The sequence below is a fragment of the Theropithecus gelada genome, chromosome 5 (assembly GCF_003255815.1).
Source record: "Theropithecus gelada isolate Dixy chromosome 5, Tgel_1.0, whole genome shotgun sequence".
Taxonomy (NCBI): domain Eukaryota; kingdom Metazoa; phylum Chordata; class Mammalia; order Primates; family Cercopithecidae; genus Theropithecus; species Theropithecus gelada.
In genome coordinates, this window is record NC_037672.1 from 60,753,041 (window position 1) to 60,777,863 (window position 24,823).

The 24,823-nt window shown below is 39.6% G+C and overlaps 1 protein-coding gene across 3 annotated transcripts in view; it reads left to right on the forward strand.

Moving 5' to 3' along the window:
* The first annotated feature begins 8,104 nt into the window (after window positions 1-8,104).
* The window catches only part of PRKG2 (protein kinase cGMP-dependent 2), a 121,627-nt gene continuing 104,908 nt past the window's right edge, over window positions 8,105-24,823 (forward strand). For 2 of the 3 annotated variants that reach the window (XM_025385848.1, XM_025385850.1), the window contains exons 1-2: window positions 8,105-8,286; window positions 18,228-18,701. In XM_025385848.1, coding sequence (XP_025241633.1) covers window positions 18,241-18,701 — 461 coding nt within the window. In that variant the 5' untranslated portion in view covers window positions 8,105-8,286; window positions 18,228-18,240. Of the gene's footprint in view, window positions 8,292-18,227; window positions 18,702-24,823 lie in introns of all 3 variants that reach the window. The other variant, XM_025385849.1, reaches the window with a different exon arrangement.

Here is a 24,823-nt window from a genome sequence, read left to right on the forward strand (position 1 = left end):
CATTGCCTACAGGGCCCTATGTAATTGGGCCTCGCTGTACCCTCTCTGAACTACCCTGATCATGCTCCTCCATGTTCTTAGGTTCCAGCCACAATAGCTTTCTTTCTACCCCTGAAACTTACCAAGTTCTTTTGGCCTTGATATAGTTTGGCTGTGTCCCCATGCAAATCTCATCTTGAATTATAATCCCGGTAATCCCTACATGTCTAGGGAGAGACTTGGTTGGAGGTGATAGGATCATGAGGGCGGTTTCCTCCATGCTGTTGTCATGACAGTGAGTGAGTTTTCAAGAGATCTGATGATTTTATAAGGGGCTCTTCCCACTTTGCTCCTCCCAATCTCTTCCTGCTGCCGTGTGAAAAGGTCCAAGTTTGCTTCCCCTTCACCTTCTGACATGATTATAAGTTTCCTGAGGCCTCCCTAGCCATATGGAACTGTGAGTCAACTAAAACTCTTATTTATAAATTACCCAGTCTCAAGGGAGTTCTCTATAGCAGTGTGAGAACTGACTAATACAGGCCTGTTGGCCATTGCACTTGCTTTTCCCTCTGCCTGGCATATTCCTTCCTAGATCGTCTTGTGGTAGGCTTTGTTTCATCATTTGGGCTTCACGCAAATGCTCCCCCTTAAAAGAGGTCTTCTGAATACCACTTCTCAGAAGTAGCTCTCCATTTTCTTTTTTTGTTTTTCCTTTTCTCTCCTGTTATTTCTTTTATTAAAATACTGTACTCCCTAACATTCTACTGTGTTTTTTGTATCTTTTTAATGTGTTTATGCAAAATGAATAATGTATTTTGTGTATATTATCTTTAACTTATGCAAAGAATATTGTGTTTTATATATATATATATATATACACACACATATCTCATTGTACTTCTGCTTTCTACAAGATACTGTTATTTTTAAGGTATATAATTTTGTTTGTGAACATCTAACTTGTTTCTAAGTATTGTTTAATATTCTATGGCATATAGCCTTAGGAACTTACATACTTACCCTCCAAGGGATGCATACCCAGGTGCCCTCTAGCCTCTAATCATAACAATAAAAAAGAAGTTGCAATAAACATCCTAGTACATGTTCCCTTATGGACTCATATGGGAATTCTCTAAGATATATGGTATACTCAGAAGTGGAATCGCCAATGGGCTGTACATATTCTTAATTTGAGTAAATCCTGCCAGATGGTTCTTTAGAATGGCTTTCCCACCAGTCTCCTACTGGTGACCCAGAATTTAAGTTTATGAGAACAGAACCTATCTCTACCTTGTTTCACTAGTTCTTATTGTTTAAGTACAAGAAGAAGAAGTGGAATTCCTTCCTAATGGGGGCTTCTCCTGGCTATTGTAAGACATAAGGCTGGGGCAAGGTACCAGTAGTATGAGATAATGCATTCCATACCAAACTGTGTAAGGAGTATAGTAAAGACAGTGAGGAACTAAATGGAGGATCAAGGAACTAGAAGGAACTAGAAGTCACTATAGGGCCAGAAACACATGAAGAGAACGTAATAGAGCAATTAAGCTTGAAGGATGGAAAGTTGTTGTCATAGAGTATAATGTCTTATTTTAGTTTGGTTTCTCTAGAAAATAGAACCTAAGGTAAAGCTCAAATGTGATATTCTATTTAGAATATTATCCTAGGGAAGCAAGAATGAGCAGAAAAACAGAAATAAAAGAGAGAAGGAGAAAAAGCAGATTTGAAGTTGTGCATTACTGATTTGTCTACAGCTTCTCTAGAAAACAAAGCTGGTTGCTGAGCATGCCAGAGTAGCCAGAAATACAGAACCATTGCATCTTTGAACAGCTCCTGGGTGGGCAGAAAGGGTGAACAATTTATTTGTTGTCTTCTTCCTGGCTCCTGTCTCTCAGTGGTCAAAGTCGGCTCCACAGGGCTTTAATTCCACTTATTTCTGGGTTGTGTTTTGGGCCCCTCCAGGCAGCAGTGAGGGAATCCAGAAATCCAGAGCTTCTGTGGGTTCAGTCAGGTCAGCCCAGGGGCCTGGAGCTGCTGATGTTCCCTCTACAGTGGGTATTATGAAGGTCATGCTGGTCTGGCCCTGGATCCAAGGGAGGCGGAGGTCAGTGACAGCATTAGCCTGGGCTTTACAACCATGGGGACAACACCAGCCATTGCTTGGGCCATTCTGACTGAGAAGCAAGGCAAATGGCTGAAGCCCTGGAGGCAGGCAGGGCTGTGCAGATCTGGGGTGCATATGCACTAGCAGAATTGATGATTTTAGAGGGATTTCCAGGTGTGACTATGGGAGTGATGGTTGAAGCTGAGACAGAGCTATTAGATATGGGAAGACTAAGGAGTTGAGAGGTGAAAGTGTTGGATGGGTAGTCCAGGTTGACTCTGAAATAGCACAGGGTGGTGGGATGCCAAATACTGTGAACCTAGTGCATGGTTAGTGTACACTGGCTATATTATTTGATGACTACCTATACCTAGAAAAAAATCACTATTTAGGAAAGTTAATGCACCCTGGGCTGAAACTGATTATGTATAGATAAAACCAGAAAACCAAATTTATTTATATTTTGTACTTTTAAAGTAAAATTTACTATTACCTGATTGCCAATTGGACAGACTATTAATTTCTAATTTATACCATTATTCTAAACAATTGTCTATTCCAGAAGGAAAATCAAGAACATGTTCCAAAATCTTTCTCTAGAACTTCAGAAACATAAGCAAAATTCTTCTGGATAACAAATCATGACTTTCTATCAACTGTAGGATTGGACCTGCTGTGTGTGGTACTGGGATATATACAGCAAAGATAATCAAATGTGAACCATGCCCTGCAGGTATTTACAGTTCTGTAGGAGAGATAAATATAGTTAGGTACCAATAATACAAAGTAGAAAGTGATAAATACCACAAGAAGGGTTGAGACAAAGTACAGTGCTGGCAAGTTCGGGAAAAGGGGTGGACACCTAGAAATAATCAGTGTAGCTATGAGATGAGAGAGAGAGAAAGAGAGAGAGAGGAAAGGGCTAAAGCCAGAATCCTGGGAAAATGTGGACTGGGTGGAAGTGGGAATAGATGAGCGGGGACATTCAGAGAGAGCATGGGCAAGAGACTGTTCAATTCTGTTCTAGATTGGGATCACATGAAGGCTCGGCTGCTGCTTGGAGGAGCTTAGAAATAGCCCAGATGTATCAGGAGCTAATGCCCATAACACTCTCATCCCCATCCAGGATCACTGGGAAGGCATTGGTAAATGACAGGCTACTGTGCCCTTTGGAAAGCAGAGTAGAAAGGAGACTAATGCTTCCAATGCTAGGCCCGGAAGATTGTGTGACATTATTGATGAGCTTCCACAGAGGAAGTAGAGGCATCACATATGGGGTTCACTTTCAAGTCTCTAGTATCTTAATAGACAGTTTTTGTTTTTAAAAGAAGATAGTAGATTAAAGAGTGAAATTTTTAAATTATTTTTTAAATAATGAAGAGACTTGAGCTGGGTATGTTCTGGAGATATAAGCATTGATACAACAAAGTCCTGGCTCTGAAGTCTAATAAGGGAGATTGGCAAGTTAACAAGGATTTGTAACTTGGAGCACCATGTTGCTGTGGGCTCATGGGAGAGAAACACTAACCTGCATGGTCAGCAGGACTTCATGGAAGAGATAAATGGCATTGAGGTAAATAAAGGGATTGTGGGCTGCAGGGGAGCTTAGATAACATGAAAATTTGGGTTATAATTGGCCTAGTTTTATAACCATATCGAGTGATGCTGGAACCTGGACAGCAAAAGCATCAAAGGCAAATGGGATTTTCTCTGGGTTAGGGTTTGGCAAATCCAATCAGAAAGAAGGGCACTTTGACCTGAGGTTCTAGCCTTAGCAACTGAAATGGCTGCTCATGGAGTTAGTCTGGTAGGATAAGGAAGCCTGAAGATAAATGAAAGAATAAAAGAGGGAAGGAAACAAAGCCAAAGAAATGGTGAGAAAATGGAGTGTGAACCACCAACATGGAAGTTTTGTCCCTCTTATGTCCCCAGGAGATTTTTCTGCTGATACATAGAAGGGACATCAGTTGGGCCTTGGAGGGCACCAAGCTGGAATTTAAAGGTTATGAGCACAAGGCTGATCTGAGGGGGTGCCCTGACAGAGTCTGTGTGCAAAGGTAACTACAGAGTTTCCTGTATAGAAATTTATCCCAAGAAAATAAGATTGTCATGGGATGATCCTAAACCATAATTTAGTCATCCAGGGGCTTGGGAGTCTGAATTAAGTATGGAAACATTACTGGATCTCTTCCTAGCTCAGCCTCTTGGATACAGGTCCCTGAAAGAAACAGAAAGTGGGCAAAACTGGGAGATTTCTGTAAAACACTTGGGCTGCTTGGGGACTTCTTTGTGTATAAAACAAGGGAAGACAGGCCTTTTATCATCTCCATCTTCATAGGCTACCTCTGAACTTTGACATCGTGAGAATTCTAGTGCTCTGCTAACAGTGCTTAGCAGAGACCAGGAGACCTGGTGGAGCAGAGGCTTACCCAGTGGGAGGAGGATTAGTCGTGAACATGTCCCACATTGCCCATGTGCTCAGATTAACATTGCAGACGGGCCTCTGAGAGGGCTGTGTTCCTCAGTCAATGGCAGAGAAAGGCCAGTGGATTTTGATTTCTCGTTGTCTTTGTAGAGGTAGAAGAAGTCAAGATTTTAGGGTCTAGAATTATATAGATTGGTTCTGCAACTTATTAGCTCTGTGAATTTGATTAAAGTTACTTAACTCTCTGAGTTTCCTTCCTCAGGTGCGCTTACCTCCTCACGTCAAAGGAGTAAATGAGAAATTACATGGAAGCCTTTAACTCATGACACAGAGTCCAACATCACAGGCTAGATTTCTTCAGCCTGAAGGTGCTTCCTCCTCACTCCCTGTCTCACTCTTACCCACCTTAAGTTTAAATGCTGTCCTTTTTTTTTTTTTTTTCCGAGAGACATTATCCCTGAGCCCCTGTAGCAGACTCTAGATTGTCTATCCAGCATCTGTTCCCATCCTCTTTTTATTCGGGTATGCACTTCTCAAAGAATGCAATCCGAAAGAGTTAGGAACCCGTCCTGCAGAGCCTAAGAGCCTGGCAATGGTGGTTCCCCCCTCCATCTCCAGCATTTAGGTGTGAGCACATGCTCAGTTTGGATTAATGGCAGGTGAGAAGTCTCCTGGAAGCTTCCAAGAACGATTTCCCGACTCTGGAAAAGAGACTCTCTGCGACGTTTGGGCACTGTTGGAATTGCCCATAATAAAAGCAGTTGTTCCAGTCTTCCTGGGGCCATGGGTGAAGCAGCCCCAGGGACAAAGCTGCCATACTGGGGATGGCAGGGGGAATAACGGGAACAGGCCAGGGCCTTCCCAGACACAACTCTGTTCCTGAATTCACCAACTAGAGCCTCCTGACCTTGGAACTTCTTCCCTTGTGAAACAGTAAGTTTTCTTATAATTTAAGACATTCTAAATTGGGTTAATTATTAATTGCAGCCTCCCACATCTAAATTATAACCCCATATTTTTTTTCTCTCATTTTCCTTCACAGTATTTCCCCCATATATGCTCACTTTTGTGTTTACTTGTTTAATGTCTGTTTCTCTCACTGGATTGTACACTCTAAGTTGGCAGAGATCACAAGTTAATTTTGTTCACCATTGAATTCTAAGTATTTGGCACTGGGCCTGAGATGCAGGAGCTGCTGAAAGCACATTTGTTGAAAGACTGAATAAAAGGCTCAAAAAATGGTCACTTTCCTTCTCTTCCTCCTTTTCCTTGTTCAGCATGGTACAGTTGACAGAGCACACGACTGCTGGGAGGGAACTTAGGTTCCCCCTCAAACTCTTCCTAGCTGGGTGACCCTGGGCAGCAGCCTGCACTGCATCCACAGCTTTCAAGCTTTTACCTCAATGAACGGTAAGAAAGCACGTATGACCCACTTGACCCAGTGTGTGTGCATACTCTGCTATATTTTATTCTATTTGGTATCATTTTAAAAATGCTGGCTTTGACTCAATACATCAATTTTATAATCCATTAATTAGCAACCCATTGTTTAAAAAAACCCAGGACTCAATGAAATGTGAGGACTTTGCAGCACTATTCACAACAGCAAAGTCAACGTACGTGTCCATTAAGGAGTGATTGGATTTATAAATGTGGTTTTATATTATATATACACACATATATAAAATATATACACACACACTATGGTGGTATACACACACACGCTGTGTACCTATCACCTGAAAAATTCAAAAATTTTTTTAGATTCAGGGGTATTACACACACACACACACACACACACACACACACACACACAAAATGGAATACTACCCAGCCACAAAAACAATGAAATTATATCTTTTGCCACAACATGGATGGAACTAGAGGCCATTATCCTAAGTGAAACGACTCAGAAACGAAGTCAAAAACTGTATAATCTCTTATAACTGGGAGCTAAACAATGGGTAGGCATGAACATCCAGAATGGAATAACAGACATTGGGGACTCCAATAGGTGGGAGGGCGGGAGGTGGGTGAGGTAGGAAATATAACTTATTGGGTACAGTGCACATTATTAGGGTGATAGGTGCGCTAAAAGCCCAGACCTCACCACTAGGTGTTATGTCCGTGTAATGCGACTGCACTTGCACCCCTGAATCTAAATTTTTTTTGAACTAAAAACTTTGAAAATCTGTTTTTCTCCTTTTTGTCATTAAATCGCTTATAAAAATTCAGCCCAACTTAAAAGTCCATTATTACAGCGATATACAATTACTTATTTTCTCTTTTCCTGTGGAATTCTTCCTCACTCCTTTCTCCTCTTTTTTTTTTTTTTTTTTTTTTTAGGTCTGTATAAAATGTACCGATTCTGGGATAACTTCATGAAAAAGTACTTTGTATACTTTCGCTATTTTCCTGCAGTTAGTATAAAAACAAACAGGACTATATTCCTCCTCCTCTGAAACTTAATGGCTTCATTCAACATATTTTACACGGGCCTCATTTTTTATATAAGTTTATGTATGTAACAGTGTATACAAATGTTACATGAGCCCCACTGCCACCATGTGGTTTAAAAACCCAGAAGAGTTGGTTGTAACATTCTCTAGATGCACAGTGAGGAATAGACCCTCACTGTACTTTCCATCTCTCAACACAGAAACTGCCCTTGTCCTCCGTGAATTTGCTGGTGAAATTCCTCTAGGGGCAGGAGGAAAGGGAAAAAGCCACATGGAGATCTCACAACTCCAGAACACAGCAAATAATGCGGTGGGGTGTACATATATATTTAGAAAACCATATTGCACCCTTCAAGAAAAAAAAAAAATGTACTCAAAAGGCGAAGAGAGAGCATTATCTACTTGGGTGATCAAGAAAGCTCCCTGCCCAAAGACCTGCAGATTCGGAAGGTATACTCTCTGTCCCTCGAAACTCGATTCAACCCCTGCCCCCAGCGTCACGTGAATTGGCAAACTAGATGTAAGTTATGGCCCCAGAATCTGGGAGGGGCTCGTCGACGAGCTGCTTCGGGGTCACATGTCTTCGTAGAAGGGCATTGGTGTGACAGAGGAAGGCATGTCCAGGGTACGTGCGCCTGTTTGAGCTCTGGGAGGGAAGGCGAAGTGGAGAGAGCCTGCAGTGAAAACAGATTGGAAGGATGGAGGAAAGGGAGGGGAAGGAAAAAATGAACACCTCCGTGAACTTTCCTCTCCCTTCGTCCCAGACACTTGAAATAGAAATAACAACATGAACAAAAATGCTTACAACCACGATGTTATCGCCCTACTTAAGTTGCCTCACTCTGGAGGGTATGGGGTATAAAGTGCACACTGCGGTTGTGTCGGGAGTAAAGGTTCGGGCTGGTGTGGGTGCGCGCGCGGGTGACCCCACCTTTAGGGAAGCCGGCGCCCTACTCTCCAGGCAGTAGCCCCGGCTGACCCCCTCCCTCCTCCTTCCCTCCTCTTTTCCCTCCCTCCCTGCGTGTCTCCTCTGCACCGGCCCCCGCCGCGGAGCCAGGCGGCAGCACCGACGCCGCCGCAGCTTCTGCCCGCATCGCGCTAACCCGCGCCTCCGGCTCACACGTAGCCGGAGCGACTGAGCCAGTAACCCCGGGCCCGCGCTGCGCACCGTGCGCACGGCGGGGCTGGCTGAGCTGACCTGAGCTGGGCTCAGGCGCCGCAGGCAGCTGGGGAGGGCGGCGTGGGAGAGGACGCTGAGACGCAGGGGCAGCCGCGCCGAGGTGACAAACTGCGCACCTGGAAAGTTACCCGGCTGTCTGGTGAGGTTCGTGGGCTGGGGGGCTTGGGCCCCGGGGTGTGAGGGCGTGCGGGGAGGGACAGGGTCGGGGTGCGCGCGTGTGCATGCTGTGCGTGCGTTGCGCGATGTGCGCCTCTATTCCACACCCAGCCGGTCTCTTGATTGTGCTGTTCGAGTGTGGACGTGTGCACGCGTTGCATTCTCTAGGTGTGGCAGCGTTTCCTGAGCTCCTGGAGGCAGGGAAAGGCTACTTGTGTTTAGAGGCTCAGTTGAGGGCGGGAGGGGCTCAGCCCCAGTGGGGAGTCCTCAGGGTTCTCTAGGTTTAGGGAGGAGCGGCGGTGGAGGCTGTTGCTCGGAGCTAGGGCTTGGCGGTGCTGTCAGGGCTTGCGCTCCCGGCTTTGCTTCGTCCAGCTCTGAGTAGTTACTAGGGGACAGTCCTCAGGCAAGGACTTTTAGGAGTCCTGGTAAACTTGTGTGGGTGTCCTTTTGTCACTCTTGGCACCGTGAGGCGCTTTCATATTTCTGTATTTCTTGGTGATGAAGAAACAAGAGCAAACAAAGCCCAGAAACCAGCCACTTTGGGGATGAGAGAAAAAGAAATAGGTTCGGTTTTGAGAAGAACTACGGTGCAAGTACAAAGTAGCTAAGGCCAGAGCTGACAATAAAAACAATGCATGCAGAATTAGGTAGAAAGGGTGACGCTGGGACAAATGCCTTGATTTCCTGATCTTCATCTTGTTCCCCAAGTTCCCAGGGGCTTTTAATTTTTTTTTTTTTTTTTTTTTTTTTTTAAGGAACAGAGCAACATACACCTGCCTCCACCCCACCACACCCTCATACTTACAGTTTCTTAGAAATTGTCTCTTTTCTTTGCAAGTTTCTATTTAACTCTTGAAGAAGGCGATCATCCCACATAACATACACTAGCTGTTTTCAGTACTCCTGTTTAGTTTTGCACAGGAGGGTATGAGCTAATATGGTAGAGAATTCTCTTTGGAGAATTAGAGCGCATCCTCTCCATTGGAACACTGTGTGACTAAGAATAAACGACCTGAAAAGATGATGCCCAGACATCTTTCTCTTTTACGTGAAATCCTTAACTCCAGTTCTATGAAGTCATTACAAGTGAGGCTAATGAGAATTCACCTCACAGTGACGGTATATGTTGCCTGGCTGTTGCCCAAGTCCTGTGATCCCTTATTGTCTTTCTTCCTCTAGGTTATTTTTCCTATCAATTATCTCTTCTTCTCCCATGTTTTCATTTTTCCGATCTCCTGTGCTTCATTATCCTGGAGCTGCGACATTTTCAAGTTTTCATTATTTTAAAAATCCCTTACATGAACCGTGATACCATCTTGCAGGCTCTACTCTTAGTGTCAGCTCTTTCTATGGTTCTTTGTAGTTGGGTATCTATCCCCATTCTTCTTTGACAAATCAGATTCAGTACTTTTCCCTCTGATCTCATTTCCTGTGACAGGCCTGTGGGATGAGTACAGCCTGCTCACCTCTTAAGGATCTTATCTGCATGGTCTTTCTGATGCTTCTCCTAAATCTCTTATTGGTACACATGTTCCTTCTCCTTCTTTGTTATTTGCTTCTCCTCCTCCTCCTCCTCTCTCACAAATAATATCCACAGATATTACCTATATGTTCATAGTTAACAATAGAGACATTCCTTTCTTATCTCCCTTAGTGATCTCATCTACAAATGGGACTTCATTTCTTCTGTGGAGTAATTTCTTCCCTTGACTTTTCTTTTGTGCTTCTAACTGCTAGACATTTGCATCATGATGACCCAAAAGCATCTCAAAATCAGTATGTATAAATCCAGACTCATTACTGTCTTTTCAAAGCATCCTCATTCTCCTGACTTCTGTCAGTGCCACAGTGCCTAGCCCATACACAGTACACTATGTGTTCTTTTGGAATGACTGAATGAATGAAGAGTAGATAGTACTACTTTCCTTCAAGCCTCCTAAGATCAAAACATTGAAATCATTTTGATTACCCTCCCGTGCACATCCATTTAATTACTACATTAGAGATGCTATCCTGCAGTGTTCCTCCTACTCATCCTCTTCTTTTAATATTCATCTCTTCACATCCTCTCTCACTTTAACCAAAGCAGTACCTTCTTACCATATCTTACAGTTTTCTTTCCAACCTCATATAGACCTAGACACTCTTCCTCTCCTCATCACCAATATCCTGGGCATTTGCATCCAATTCATCAACTTCAGCCTCTATTTATGTATCAATAACTGCTTAATATTTTCAGCTTTCCTCTTTCTTTAGCTTTTCTTTTCCCTCATTTCTTACTGCTTACTAAACTTCTCTACCTTAAAGTTTCTACTGGCGCTTCAAACTGAGTATATCCAAAATTAAACTCACCGTCCTATCCCTCAAATCTGCTCCTCATTTTGGTCAATGACATTACCTTTTACCCAGTCGCCACGATGTAAACTTTCAAATCCTCATCCTCTTTCTTCTTGCCACCACTCAAAAATTCTGTTAGCTATAATCTTCTGACCTGGACTTACAGACCCACATTTCTGTGTGTTTGCTTGTTTATCTGTTAATATAGCCCCCCAAATAGCTGAATTTGGTAGTCAAATATAGGCTATGTGACATTCATAAAATTCGCCACAAACATTCTGCTGGGGCAGAGGGTGGGGAGGGGAGGCACTTTAAAGAAATAACCTCCAGAGTAGCTGCAACTTTGGTACAATAAGGTCATATGATTTCCTGTCAAGAGAAAGTTTTTCTCCAGCTGGGATGCTGTGGACAGAGAAAACAAGCAGTAGATCCCAAACTGAGCCCCAGGTCAACAGTCACAAGGTCAGATGGACAGATGCTTTTAATTGTGGCATTGATGTGAAAGTGAGCTGTTTCTCACAAGGACAACTCTGTGTGGTTTTGCTTCAGGGAGAAGAATCAGGGATTTATATATTCAATTATTTTCTAAAGGAACTTTAGAGAGACAAGCTAATGGTAACATCAAATGTATCAGTTTCCTATCCACCTAGAATATTATCTGTAAACGTCTGTATAATTCACCTCTCTGATTTCCAGCCGAACTGCCCATTATCATTAAAAAATCAATTCTGCTTTCCATGATGTGTTGAAAGGAAGGACATTGCAGTGTTACATATAGCTGTAACTTTTATTGAATCTCATATGACAATGTTTTTCTCTCTGGCTACCATGGAGATGGTCAATTTTTTTCTCGAGTTCAAGAAGTTCAAGTCATTAAGTAGTGTTGGGACTCTGAGCTTTAATCCTGAAACTATCACCTCCTATTTGGATTGGTGCAATAGTATCTTCCCTTGTCTTACTTCCTCTAAGCTCTTTTTACTCCATTCCTTATTTATGAGAATATTATTTTCCTAAAGGACAAATCTGACCACATAACTAGAAATCTTAGTGTATCTTAAGATTCAGATACCATTATGTGGCATAGGAAATGTTTCAGTATCTTACTTTTTCAGTTTCATTATTCATTACTCTCCTTTCATCCATCACACATTTCAGCCTGTCCCTTGACTGTGCTATGAGCTTTCTTGCATTCATTTCTTAATACATAATTCTTTTCTTAAACTAATAGACTTTCTATTTTATAGAAATTTTAGGTTTATAGAAAAATAGAGTAAAAAGCACAGAGTTCCTATATACCCACCTCTCAGCACTTTCCCCTGCTCTTAACGTCTTTCAGCAGTATGGTACATGTGTTACAAGTGATGGAACCAATATTGATGCATTATTATTAAAGTCCATAGTTTGCATTGGGGTTCATTCAGTTTATATATTCCATGGGTTTTGACAAGTATATATGAAATGTATATGTCAATACAGTCTCATATTTAATAGTTTTACTGCTCTGTAAATATTCTTTCCCACCTATTCCTTTCTGTCTTTCCCCGAGCTCCTGGCAACCACTGATCTTTTTATGGTCTCCAAGTTTTGTCTTTTCTAGAATGCTATACAATGGAAATCATACAATGGATAGGTTTTTCAGATTGACTTCTTTCACCCAACAATATGCATTTAAAGTTCCTTCATGTCTTCTCATTAGCTGATATTGCTTTTATTATTGAATAATATACTATTATATGGATGTGCCACAGTTTGTTTATCCATTTACCTACTGAAGGATATCTTGGTTACTTCCAGGTTTTGGGAATTATAAACAAAGCTGCCATAAACATTCATGTTCAGGTTTTAGTGAAAACATATGTCTCGTATTAGTTGAGTAGATACCAAGAAGCATGATTGCTGGCTTGTAGAGTGAGAGTAGATTTAGTTTTGTAAGAAGCTGCCAAATTGTCCCCTAATGTAACTGTATCATTTTGTATTTCCACTAGCAATGAATGAGCATTCCTGTTGCTCCCTATTCACACCAGCATTTGGTGTTGTCAGTGTTTTGGATTGTAGTCATTCTAATAGGTGTGTAGTGTTATCCCATTATTGTTTAAATTTGAGATTCCCTAATAACCTATGATGTTGAGTATCTTTTTATATGCTTATTTACCAACTGTGTGTCTTCTTTGGTGAGGTGTCTGCTCAGATCTTTTGCCCATTCTTCAGTTGGGTTGTTTGTTTTCCTATTATTGAGTGTTCAGAATTCCTCCTTTATTAGACATGTGTTTTAGAAGTACGTTCTCTCAGTCTATGGCTTGTTTTTTCATTCTCTTTTTCCAAAGCAGAAGTTTTAAATTTTAATCAAGTCAAATTTATCAATTTTTTTCTATCAATCAGGCTTTTTGGTCTTTTATCCAAAAAGTCATCACAAAACCCAAGATCACCTAGAATTTCTCCTATGTTGCCTTTGGGGGTTTTTGTAATTTTGTGTCTTACATCTAGGTCTGTGATCCATTTTAAGCTAATTTTTGTGAAAGCTATAAGGTCTGTATCTAGATTCTTTTTTTTTTTTTTTTTTTTTAAACTTAATGCCTAGTTGTTCCAGTACAATTTGTTAAAAAGACTATCCTTTCTCCATTGATTTGTCTTTGCTCTCTTTTGTATTCTTTGATCTTTGGATCAGTTGACTGTGTTGTTTAGGTCTACCTCTGGGATCTCTGTTCTGTTCCATTGATCTACTTGTCTATTTTTTCACCAATGCAACACTATATTGATTACCATTACTTTATTAGTAAGCCTTAAAGTTGGATAGTATCAGTTCTTCTTCGATATTGTGTTGGTTTAGTACATGTTTTCTGATCAATAAGTTTTTCTTCTAAGATAAATTGTCAGATAAATAATGTTAACTGTAATAATAATAGTAACATTTAATATTTCTTAAACAAATACTATATGCTAATACCTGTGCTAAATTTTCATCATGATTTATCTCATTTAATCCTCTAAAAACTCTAAATGACAGACAGCATTATTTTGTCTACCTCTTTATGTTTCTATCTTTTTCTTCCATTACTGACACTCAAGTATCTTGCCTGAGGGCATATAGACCACTAAATGAAAGTGCTTCGACTGGGACTCTGGATCGGTAACCTTAGCCGGCACCATACCATCTCCCATATTGACAGATATACACGAAGCTATACACACACATCTATATATGTGTGTGTGTGTTTGTCTGTGTATATTTATAACAGACTCCAGATGGGTAGAGAAAGAAATAGATATTATCTAGACCAGAGCCAAGATTCTGGTTTCAAACTGCTATAGGGCTGGAGGAAAAACAGAAAACAAAGCTTAATTCCTCCCACATTAACTGCCAGGTGTTAATCCGCCTGCAGGCGCCTTCACAGTCACTTTTGCTTTTCTTTTGTCTCTTCTAATTACCTCTTGGTGGACAGCATTTTCTAAATGGTGATTACATTAATATAATAATTTGTAGTCTTATATAGCTTTTCTCTCTTCTAGCGAAATGTCACTACTCATTCGATTGCTGTCTCCTATACCTAACTACAGAAGAGTATTGCCCCCACAGTGAACTATGGTTTTTGGTTGCCTTCAAAGATATTTAGGTGGACCTCTGTGTTTTAAGCATTTCATTGCAATGTGCGAAAATAAATAGGGGCTACATGAGGGAATTACAGAGTTTCAATTGTTAAGTCCTTGTAGTCATGAACTGGCTCCGTGTCATTCATAATCTTTTTTTTGTCTCCATCTTTTGGTGGGGAACTTGTTTTGCAGGCTGTTTGTTTCCAAATGACTTGTTTTCTCAATGGAAGATAGAATCCAGGAAAAGTAAGAGTCCTTTACTCCTGGCCACATCCTCCCAAAGGAATAATGTGCTTCTTTAAAGAGTTTTGTCACTTGAGAGGCTGAGGTAGAAGGATGGCTTGAGCCCAGGATTTTGAGACCAGTTTGAGCAACATAGTGCAAGACCCCATCTCAAAAACAAAATAATAAAAAAAAAAATCAGTCAAGCATTGTGGTATGCCTCTGTAGTCCTAGCTACTCTGAAGGCTGAGGCAAGAGGGTCACTTGAGTCCAGGAGTTTCAGGTTACAGTGACGGCACCACTGGCCACTGCATCTCATGGCCTCAGAGGGAGACCCTGTCACCACAAACAAGCAAATAAACAAACAACCCACAAAAGACTCTTGTTGGAAGACATTCAGTTTACTAGACTTCTGTCCTACCCAGAAATGGTCCTCTCTGGGTTTTCTTCACACCAAGACATTAATTGCCTGTTTCTAGTTACATGCTATAATAAGAGCTGCTTACCTACTTCATGTGTGCGACCTGCCAGGCATTGTATGGGATACTTTACAAACATAATAATCATAGAAACCCTATGAGATGGATATAAATATATTCCCTTTCATAGTTAAGAAAGTAAGACTCAAAGATTTTTAGGAATATATAGAAGGTTGACAAAGAGCAGATTATTTTATAACCCTAATTGGCCTGACTCTATTGCTCATGTTAAATTCTGATCTTTATCTCCAAACTCATTTCTTATTACATCATGTGCTGCCCTCTGACTGTAAGAATGATTTTAATAACCTGCAGTTGCCAGATTGATGGAGCAACATTCTATGGTTCATTTCTCCTTGTGGCTAGCAATACGTATTTGAGGAATAGCTTATCTTAGTGACTGATACAGGAAACAGAGTGAATCTAATTAGGTTTTATGAAGCCAGAGTCTTGAAACCTTGGCTTCAGGGACAACAATATTTAAATGGATGAACTAAGTAAGAAATCAGACTAGTATTGAGCCATTTAGTAACTTACTTATGTATCTTAAATTAGTGACTTGAAAGATGAGTTACTCTCATTTTCCCATCTTTGAAATTCTAAATAGCTTGAAAGATTTACACAGCTTCCAACTAAACCAGAGGATAATTAGTGTTTTGGGAGAATTTAACGTCCTCTACCTACTGTGCTTCAAGTTCGTAAAATTATTGGATTGGCACAGAATTTTTCGAATACCATCCATAGAGCAAAAATGATTCTAAGCCTTTTCATATTTGTAATGCTAAAACTGTTTTCTGTGTCAAATTTGACTGCAAATCCATGATGGGATATGCCCCTGATACAGTATATGATACTTTGGTCTTAGTAAACAATTTTTTTTATGAACAAAAATGAGTTAGTTGTTAGTTTAATATTAAATTTGAAAGATTTTGTATGTGCTCTTTTCTTTATAAGGCAAATCCTTTTCCTCCTACCATCACATCTCCCTTCTTTCTCTATTGACCTAAGAATACTTGTCCATGAACTGAGAAGGCTGTCTAGAAAATGGCTCACTGATGCTTGTTAAAAATGTGTGTACACATTAATTTACAATATTTTTGGAGTACCTTTCTTATGCTTGCAATTTATAATCTCATTCAAGCTTATTCTCAGATTTCCAAGTAACGTATTATGAATTGCTTATTCAGGATACAAGTATGTCCAGGGCGAATTCTTTGCATTCTAGTCTCTTCATCCTTCTTATGTATTCATAATATAAAAGATCAGTAAATGCTGCCAAGTCAACAGAAACTTAAAGGTTAAACCTGCCACATCTCTGCAACATATTAAGGCAATTCTCTGAAGGCTAATGTTTATTAATGACCACTTTGAACCTGAATTATATGAGAAATATCTAGGTGTTTCAAGATTGCTTTTATAAATGCATTTATTTTCTGTTTATACCATCCATTGTAGGCAATCTGCATTGACTATTTGGTCACATCTGTTTGAAACCTAGACGCTGTGTTACATCTTTGCATCTGTGCCTTTGTTGTTGTAGAGGTCACTATTATTCTAGTAGAACTAGTGAAAAAACTAAGTATTTCACTTCTATTTAAGTGTGAAGTTTGGAGGGAGAGAGGGGCAGATGTGTGGGTTATAAAACTGCGAAGTTTCATTTCTTCTGATTTGAGATAATCAGAAGTAATTCAAGCTTAGTTTATAAGTGTTATAATGCTTTTTGGGTTATGGCTGTTGTATTAGTCTGTTCTCATGTTGCTATTATAATAAAGACACACCTGAGACTGGGTAATTTATAAAGGAAAGAGGTTTAATGGACTCACAGTTCCATATGACTGAGGAGGCCTCATAATCGTGGCAGAAGGCGAAGGAAGAGCAACGGCATGTCTTACATGGTGGCAGGCAAGAAAGCATGTTCAGGGGAAACTCCCCTTTATAAAACCATCAGATCTCATAAGAGCTATTCACTATCACGAGGACAGCATGGGAAAGACCCGCCCCCATGATTCAATTACCTCCCATTGGGTACTTCCCACGACATGGGGATTTATGGGAGCTAAAATTCAAGATGAGATTTGGGTGGGGAGACAGCCAAATGATATCAGCTGTCAAAAACTGCATGTGTAAAAGCATGAAGTTTTAATAGGTAGTCTAAAGAGCTTTTAAACATTATAATAATTAGTCAGAGCAGTATTTCCCAACCTCCACACATTCAAGTTCTACTTTTATGATTCTGCTCATATGTGCTTATTATCTGCAGATGATTTATTTTTATTTTCATCAAATTGACTCAGTAAGCCTAAATATCTAGTTTAGTCTTCACTGAAGCAATAATAAAAATGAGATCACAACTTTGTGGTGGTAGTTATTTATATTTCAAATACGTGTTAAAATAAATACATAACTATTAGACTAAAACAAGTTCCGAATAAACTAAATCATCCCTCATAATCCCTGATCTGCATACCACATCCTGAGACTCACTAGATTCATGATTACTTTGGGGCCTGAACTGAGGATATTCATTTTTTTAATTTTTGAAATTTTCATAACTTCCCACACTACACCAATATAGGAGGACATTCTTAATAGGAAAAGAATACAGCCTTGCAGGCATGGGTCGTACATGTTGGAGATCCTCGACTTTGGACATAAAGGATGTAAAACAATTTTAAAACTCTTCTTCCTGTTGGTGACCACAGTTCAAAAGTGTTTTAGCAGTGAGTGTTATCAGAAATGCAAAACTTAATAGATACATACAGCAGGAGGAAAGTGCTAATCAAGCATCACCAACTCTGCTTCCGTCTTCTGAGAAATGCAGATGTGTAATTTTCTAAATCTGGGGAAGGTTTCTTACTGTTGCCACATGGGGAGCTGAGAAAGTTGTGACATTTCCATACCTCTGTTGTTGTAGCTGCTCATTTGCATTTTATCTTTGCCATGTTAACATCCAAATCACAGTTTTGTTGTGATGATTTTGACAGCTGTTCAGAGAGACTGTCCAGAGAAAACAGCAGGTAACTCAGACCATTTGTGCAAAATGTTTAGGTGTGATACTTGTGCTCTCAAAGGGACAGGTAAGAATGAACCCAAATGCCAACTCCTCTTCATGGAGTGAAAAAAGAAATCAATAGATAGCTTTTTTTTTTTTTCCTGGAAACATAGGAAATTTATTACTTTTCAAACAATGATGATTGCTGTGTTCCTATTTATGAAACAAGATAGGAATGAGAGGAATGGTGGGGACTGTTGGGAAGTGAAACTCCACTTGATACTTCCCAATTCTGTGCCCTCTCAGGTCCCTGAGCAAAATGGGAAATGGTTCAGTGAAACCTAAACATTCCAAGCACCCAGATGGACACTCTGGGAACCTCACCACTGACGCTCTGCGGAACAAGGTGACAGAGCTGGAGAGAGAGTTGAGGAGGAAGGATGCTGAGATCCAGGAGCGGGAGTACAATTTGAAGGAGCTGCGGGAGCAGCTGTCGAAGCAGACCGTGGCCATTGCTGAACTCACAGAAGAGCTCCAGAACAAGTGCATCCAGCTGAACAAGCTGCAGGATGTGGTGCATATGCAGGGAGGAAGCCCGCTTCAGGCTTCTCCAGATAAAGTGCCTCTTGAGGTCCACCGGAAGACCTCGGGATTGGTCTCTCTCCATAGCAGGAGGGGAGCAAAGGCTGGCGTGTCTGCTGAGCCAACAACCCGGACCTATGACCTCAACAAACCCCCTGAATTTTCCTTTGAGAAAGCAAGAGTCAGAAAAGACTCCAGGTAAGAAGTTCCCGCAACCTTTAAACTGAGATGGCCTTAATATTGTGAAATATGAGAGTGATATTTATTAAGCCTCCTTAATGATAAAGAACATATTAACCCTTTCAGATTTGGGGGTAGAGGGGGTTTTTAAATGATTTTGTTTTGCAAAAGAATCTCCCATTGGGCAGAAGTTTAAAGTAGAAATTGCACTATGTATCTCACTCTGTGAGGAGCTCAGTTTACTCACAGTTATTTTTATTACCTTGAAAACCCTAGGGGTGTGAAATAGTATTAGAAAGTGTACACTTCTCTTTCTAGAGGAGTGAACTTAAAAATGTACACACATCACAGTGAATTGTGACTATGTTAGCAAAAAAAAGTCACATTTTAGTATTCTTCAAGTGTCATGAAAAAGGAACATGCTGTAGCCTTAAAGAAAGATGAATTCATTCATTCATTCCAGTTTATGTTGATCTCTACTCTCTGCCAGCCACTGTGTTAGATTCTAGGTATGCCTCAGTGAATAGAAACAGAGCCTTTCTAGCAGGGGCGGTAAGCAGAATACACAGAAACAAGTCAGCAATGTGTAATTATTAATTGGAATCAATAATATGATACAAACCAGTACTATAGCAGGTGGTATCTGGAGTGAGGGGAAAGGAGGTCAGGGAGACAACAGAAGCAGGCTTGTTATGAAGGCCTGGCCAAGGAAGTGACCTTTAACAGACTTCAAGGAGTATGAACCAGGCAGAAAGAGGATTTCAGGCAGAGGGAACAATTAAAAGCTAGAATTACTTTTAAAAATTTGAGTTTTTAAAAGAACATATAAATATTTGCCACTGCATTCATGTATAGGGTTGTGTGTGTGTGTGTACGTACATTTCTTTATGGGTGAAAGTTCCATTTTCTGGGTCAGGAAAGACTCATTAGAAACATCATGAGTTAGGGTTCCTTTCCTTCACTATTTTTAACTGAGTATTTATTAACTGAAATTAAATCTTTTGCTTCAATAACGCCTTGGTCGAGCCTGAATCTCTATTGCAAAATGCAAGATCTATGAAATTTGAAACAAATTGTAACCTATTCACTAACATAAGTAGTATAAATGAAGATAAAACATCTGACCTAGACAAACAAATGATTAATTTTAACCACAGAATTATAAAGGGAGGTTTAATTAATCAATTTGTTGACAGTATTTGAAGCATAGTGAATGATCAATAAATATTTGTGAAGGAAGTTAGTGATGCCAGATCATTAATTGTAATATCCTGTGACTGAAATAAATTTGATTAATATTGGATTTCAGCAGAGTTTTATTAAGTCAAAATTTTTATTAGTCTAAAAATTTCTCATCTATTTCCTTTCAAAAGTAATAATTATTTTTAATGGTATGAATTCTGAAATTATAGATGGCACAAACTTATATTTGTTTAAAAGAAACTGAGCATCATCCAGTGTTCTGTTTTGTTATATCAGAGATATATGAACTCTACATAGTATATGTATACATATACACATATATAATAATATTATAGAATGTGCACTGCATTACTATATATGTACACATAAGTATAATCTATTATTTACTCACAAAAATGTTACAAATATCAATGTGCTTTTTTATAAAGAATGACGTGTAAGAGAATTTAGTAGCAATTCATCTTCTTTGACCTTCTCCCTATATATGACACCAGATATATTCTCTTCAACCAAGATTATGTTCAATTACTTTGTTCAAAGACATATGCTCATCTTGAGGCAAAACATCATTCTCCTGGTGCTGAAACATCTGAGATAAGCATATTTCCTTGAATTTATTTAAGGATAAATTATTAGCTCTGCTATAACCAGGCAAAAAAAATCAGTAGTTATATACAATTTCTGTGCCAAACCAGACTTCTTTCTGTCTATAGTGAATGGGGCGCAGGAAGGATATTGTATCTCCTGAATAAGGATTATTGATTATTCTCCTCACCATAAAGGCAAGCCAAGTGGGTACAAGTCTGTGTTGTGGTTAGGATAAAGAAATGGGCTAATAGATTTCTTAATGATTAAGTCCCAAAGAGACAAAAACTGTATCATCCATGCCCTAACAATCCTCATCTGCTTTCACAGAGCCTTGTGGTTCTAAATTGAATAATTAAATAAAAAATGGAAACATTCATTTTTAGTAGACTGGTTTGTACCTCAGTTTCCCTTGCAAAAAGTACAGATACCTCCTTAAGTCTGAAATAGCTAGCTAAACACACATAGTTAACTTTATCAATTCAGAAATTTAAATTGTTCAATTTTTCAAAAGTGTTCAATATTACAATTCATTTTCCATTTCCAAATCGTTTCAGTATTGGATAAAAGCCAAAAGTAAACTTTGGATATTTTCATATGTCTTTTATATTATACAAAATATATCAAAAATTTGTAAGAAACAATTTTCCAGAAGTTAGAGCATTAACAGGGTAGACGTGTCCTTCACTGACGAAAGGATGATGTACGGTATACATTAGTATGTCTACTTTTCCAAGCAATTCCTGCTAGATATCAGAGATTTTAAGACCATCAGTCAAAATGACTCCTCTGTTTAATTTCTGGTTCTCCTAATTTATTTGTTGGACTTTTATAAAGTATCCTGGCTGAATTTATGGCTAAATCTGTTTCTATTAATATACACGTCAACTACATTTTGGATAAAGTTCACCCTTGCATACTGGGCCAGAAAACCATTGAATGGCTTTTCAGTCTTTTTGTCAAAGGGACTATCTCTGATGAACAAAGTGAGCAGGAAACTGAGGGGAGAGTGCTAGCTCTCCTTCAGTCAACAATATTAGGGAGATATGAAGCACCCATAGAAGCCAGAGAATAAAATTTGATGGAATGATAGATTCTGAATTTGAATAATCAGTTTCTATAATTCATGTCACAGTATTCTATGATTTCGCTAAGGTACCTGTGCTCAGATATTTCATAAGTGGTGAGTGAGCCTCTTCAGTTGCCGGGCAGCTCCAGCTCATGCCAACTTTATTGTCCTGTACCCATCAAATATACTTTTATGGTCTGAAGGTGTAACTTACATTGTCTAATTGTACCTCCCTACTTTATATGGAGGAACTAATAATGACACTCTACTGGCATTAGGAAATTCTGGAAATTTGTTTCTTTCTCATTTCAAGGATCTGCATTTTAATATCAGGTTCTAGATTCAGTGCTGTCCAGTAGAACTTTCTTCAGCAATGGAAATATTATATAATCCATGCTTTACAATATGGTAGCCAATAGCCAAATATGGCTATTGAGCACTTGAAATGCAGCTAGTGCCACTAAGAAACTGGATTTTTTTTTCTTTTTTTTGAGTGCTTTATTTTTATTATTATACTTTAAGTTCTAGGGTACATGTGCATAACGTGCAGGTTTGTTACATATATATACTTGTGCCATGTTACTGTGCTGCACCCATCAACTCGTCAGCACCCATCAACTCGTCATTTACATCAGGTATAACTCCCAATGCAATCCCTCCCCCCTCCCCCCTCCCCCCTCCCCATGATAGGCCCCGGTGTGTGATGTTCCCCTTCCCGAGTCCAAGTGATCTCATTGTTCAGTTCCCACCTATGAGTGAGAACATGCGGTGTTTGGTTTTCTGTTCTTGTGATAGTTTGCTAAGAATGATGGTTTCCAGCTGCATCCATGTCCCTACAAAGGACACAAACTCATCCTTTTTTATGGCTGCATAGTATTCCATGGTGTATATATGCCACATTTTCTTAATCCAGTCTGTCACTGATGGACATTTGGGTTGATTCCAAGTCTTTGCTATTGTGAATAGTGCTGCAATAAACATACGTGTGCATGTGTCTTTATAGCAGCATGATTTATAATCCTTTGGGTATATACCCAGTAATGGGATGGCTGGGTCATATGGTACATCTAGTTCTAGATCCTTGAGGAATCGCCATACTGTTTTCCATAATGGTTGAACTAGTTTACAATCCCACCAACAGTGTAAAAGTGTTCCTATTTCTCCACATCCTCGCCAGCACCTGTTGTTTCCTGACTTTTTAATGATCACCATTCTAACTGGTGTGAGATGGTATCTCATTGTGGTTTTGATTTGCATTTCTCTGATGGTCAGTGATGATGAGCATTTTTTCGTATGTCTGTTGGCTGTATGAATGTCTTCTTTCGAGAAATGTCTGTTCATATCCTTTGCCCACTTTTTGATGGGGCTGTTGGTTTTTTTCTTGTAAATTTGTTTGAGTTCTTTGTAGGTTCTGGATATTAGTGCTTTGTCAGATGACTAGATTGCAAAAAATTTTCTCCCATTCTGTAGGTTCACTCTGATGGTAGTTTCTTTTGCTGTGCAGAAGCTCTTTAATTTAATTAGAGCCCATTTGTCAATTTTGGCTTTTGTTGCCATTGCTTTTGGTGTTTTAGACATGAAGTCCTTGCCCATGCCTATGTCCTGAATGGTATTACCTAGGTTTTCTTCTAGGGTTTTTATGGTATTAGGTCTAACTAACATTTAAGTCTCTAATCCATCTTGAATTAATTTTCATATAAGGAGTAAGGAAAGGATCCAGTTTCAGCTTTCTGCTTATGGCTAATCAATTTTCCCAGCACCATTTATTAAATAGGGAATCTTTTCCCCATTTCTTGTTTTTCTCAGGTTTGTCAAAGATCAGATGGCTGTAGATGTGTGGTATTATTTCTGAGGGCTCTGTTCTGTTCCATTGGTCTATATCTCTGTTTTGGTACCAGTACCATGCTGTTCTGGTTACTGTAGCCTTTAGTAGAGTTTGGAGTCAGGTAGCATGATGCCTCCAGCTGTGTTCTTTTGACTTAGGATTGTCTGGGCGATGCAGGCTCTTTTTTAGTTCCATATGAACTTTAAAGCAGTTTTTTCCAATTCTCTGAAGAAAGTCGTTGGTAGCTTGATGGGGTGGCATTAAATCTATCAATTACCTTGTGCAGGATGGCCATTTTCACAATATTGATTCTTCCTATCCATGAGCATGGAATGTTCTTCCATTTGTGTTCTCTTTTATTTCACTGAGCAGTGGTTCGTAGTTCTCCTTGAAGAGGTCCTTTACATCCCTTGTAAGTTGGATTCCTAGGTATTTTATTCTCTTTGAAGCAATTGTGAATGGGAGTTCATTCATGATTTGGCTCTCTGTTTGTCTGTTACTGGTGTATAAGAATGCTTGTGATTTTTGCACATTAATTTTGTATCGTGAGACTTTGCTGAAGTTGCTTATCAGCTTAAGGAGATTTTGGGCTGAGACAATGGGATTTTCTAAATATACAATCATGTCATCTGCAAAGAGGGACAATTTGACTTCTTCTTTTCCTAACTGAATACCCTTGATTTCTTTCTCTTGCCTAATTGCCCTAGCCAGAACTTCCAACACTATGTTGAATAGGAGTGGTGAGAGAGGGCATCCCTGTCTTGTGCCAGTTTTCAAAGGGAATTTTTCCAGTTTTTGCCCATTCAGTATGATATTGGCTGTGGGTTTGTCATAAATAGCTCTTATTATTTTGAGGTACGTTCCATCAATACCGAATTTATTAAGCGTTTTTAGCATGAAGGGCTGTTGAATTTTGTCAAAAGCCTTTTCTGCATCTATTGAGATAATCATGTGGTTCTTGTCTTTGATTCTGTTTATATGCTGGATTATGTTTATTGATTTGCGAATGTTGAACCAGCCTTGCATCCCAGGGATGAAGCCCACTTGATCATGGTGGATAAGCTTTTTGATGTGCTGCTGAATCCAGTTTGCCAGTATTTTATTGAGGATTTTTGCATTGATGTTCATCAGGGATATTGGTCTAAAATTCTCTTTTTTTGTTGTGTCTCTGCCAGGCTTTGGTATCAGGATGATGTTGGCCTCATCAAATGAGTTAGGGAGGATTCCCTCTTTTTCTATTGATTGGAATAGTTTCAGAAGGAATGGTACCAGCTCCTCCTTGTACCTCTGGTAGAATTCGGCTGTGAATCCATCTGGTCCTGTACTTTGTTTGGTTGGTAGGCTATTAATTATTGCCTCAATTTCAGAGCCTGCTATTGGTCTATTCAGGGATTCAACTTCTTCCTGGTTTAGTCTTGGAAGAGTGTAAGTGTCCAGGAAATTATCCATTTCTTCTAT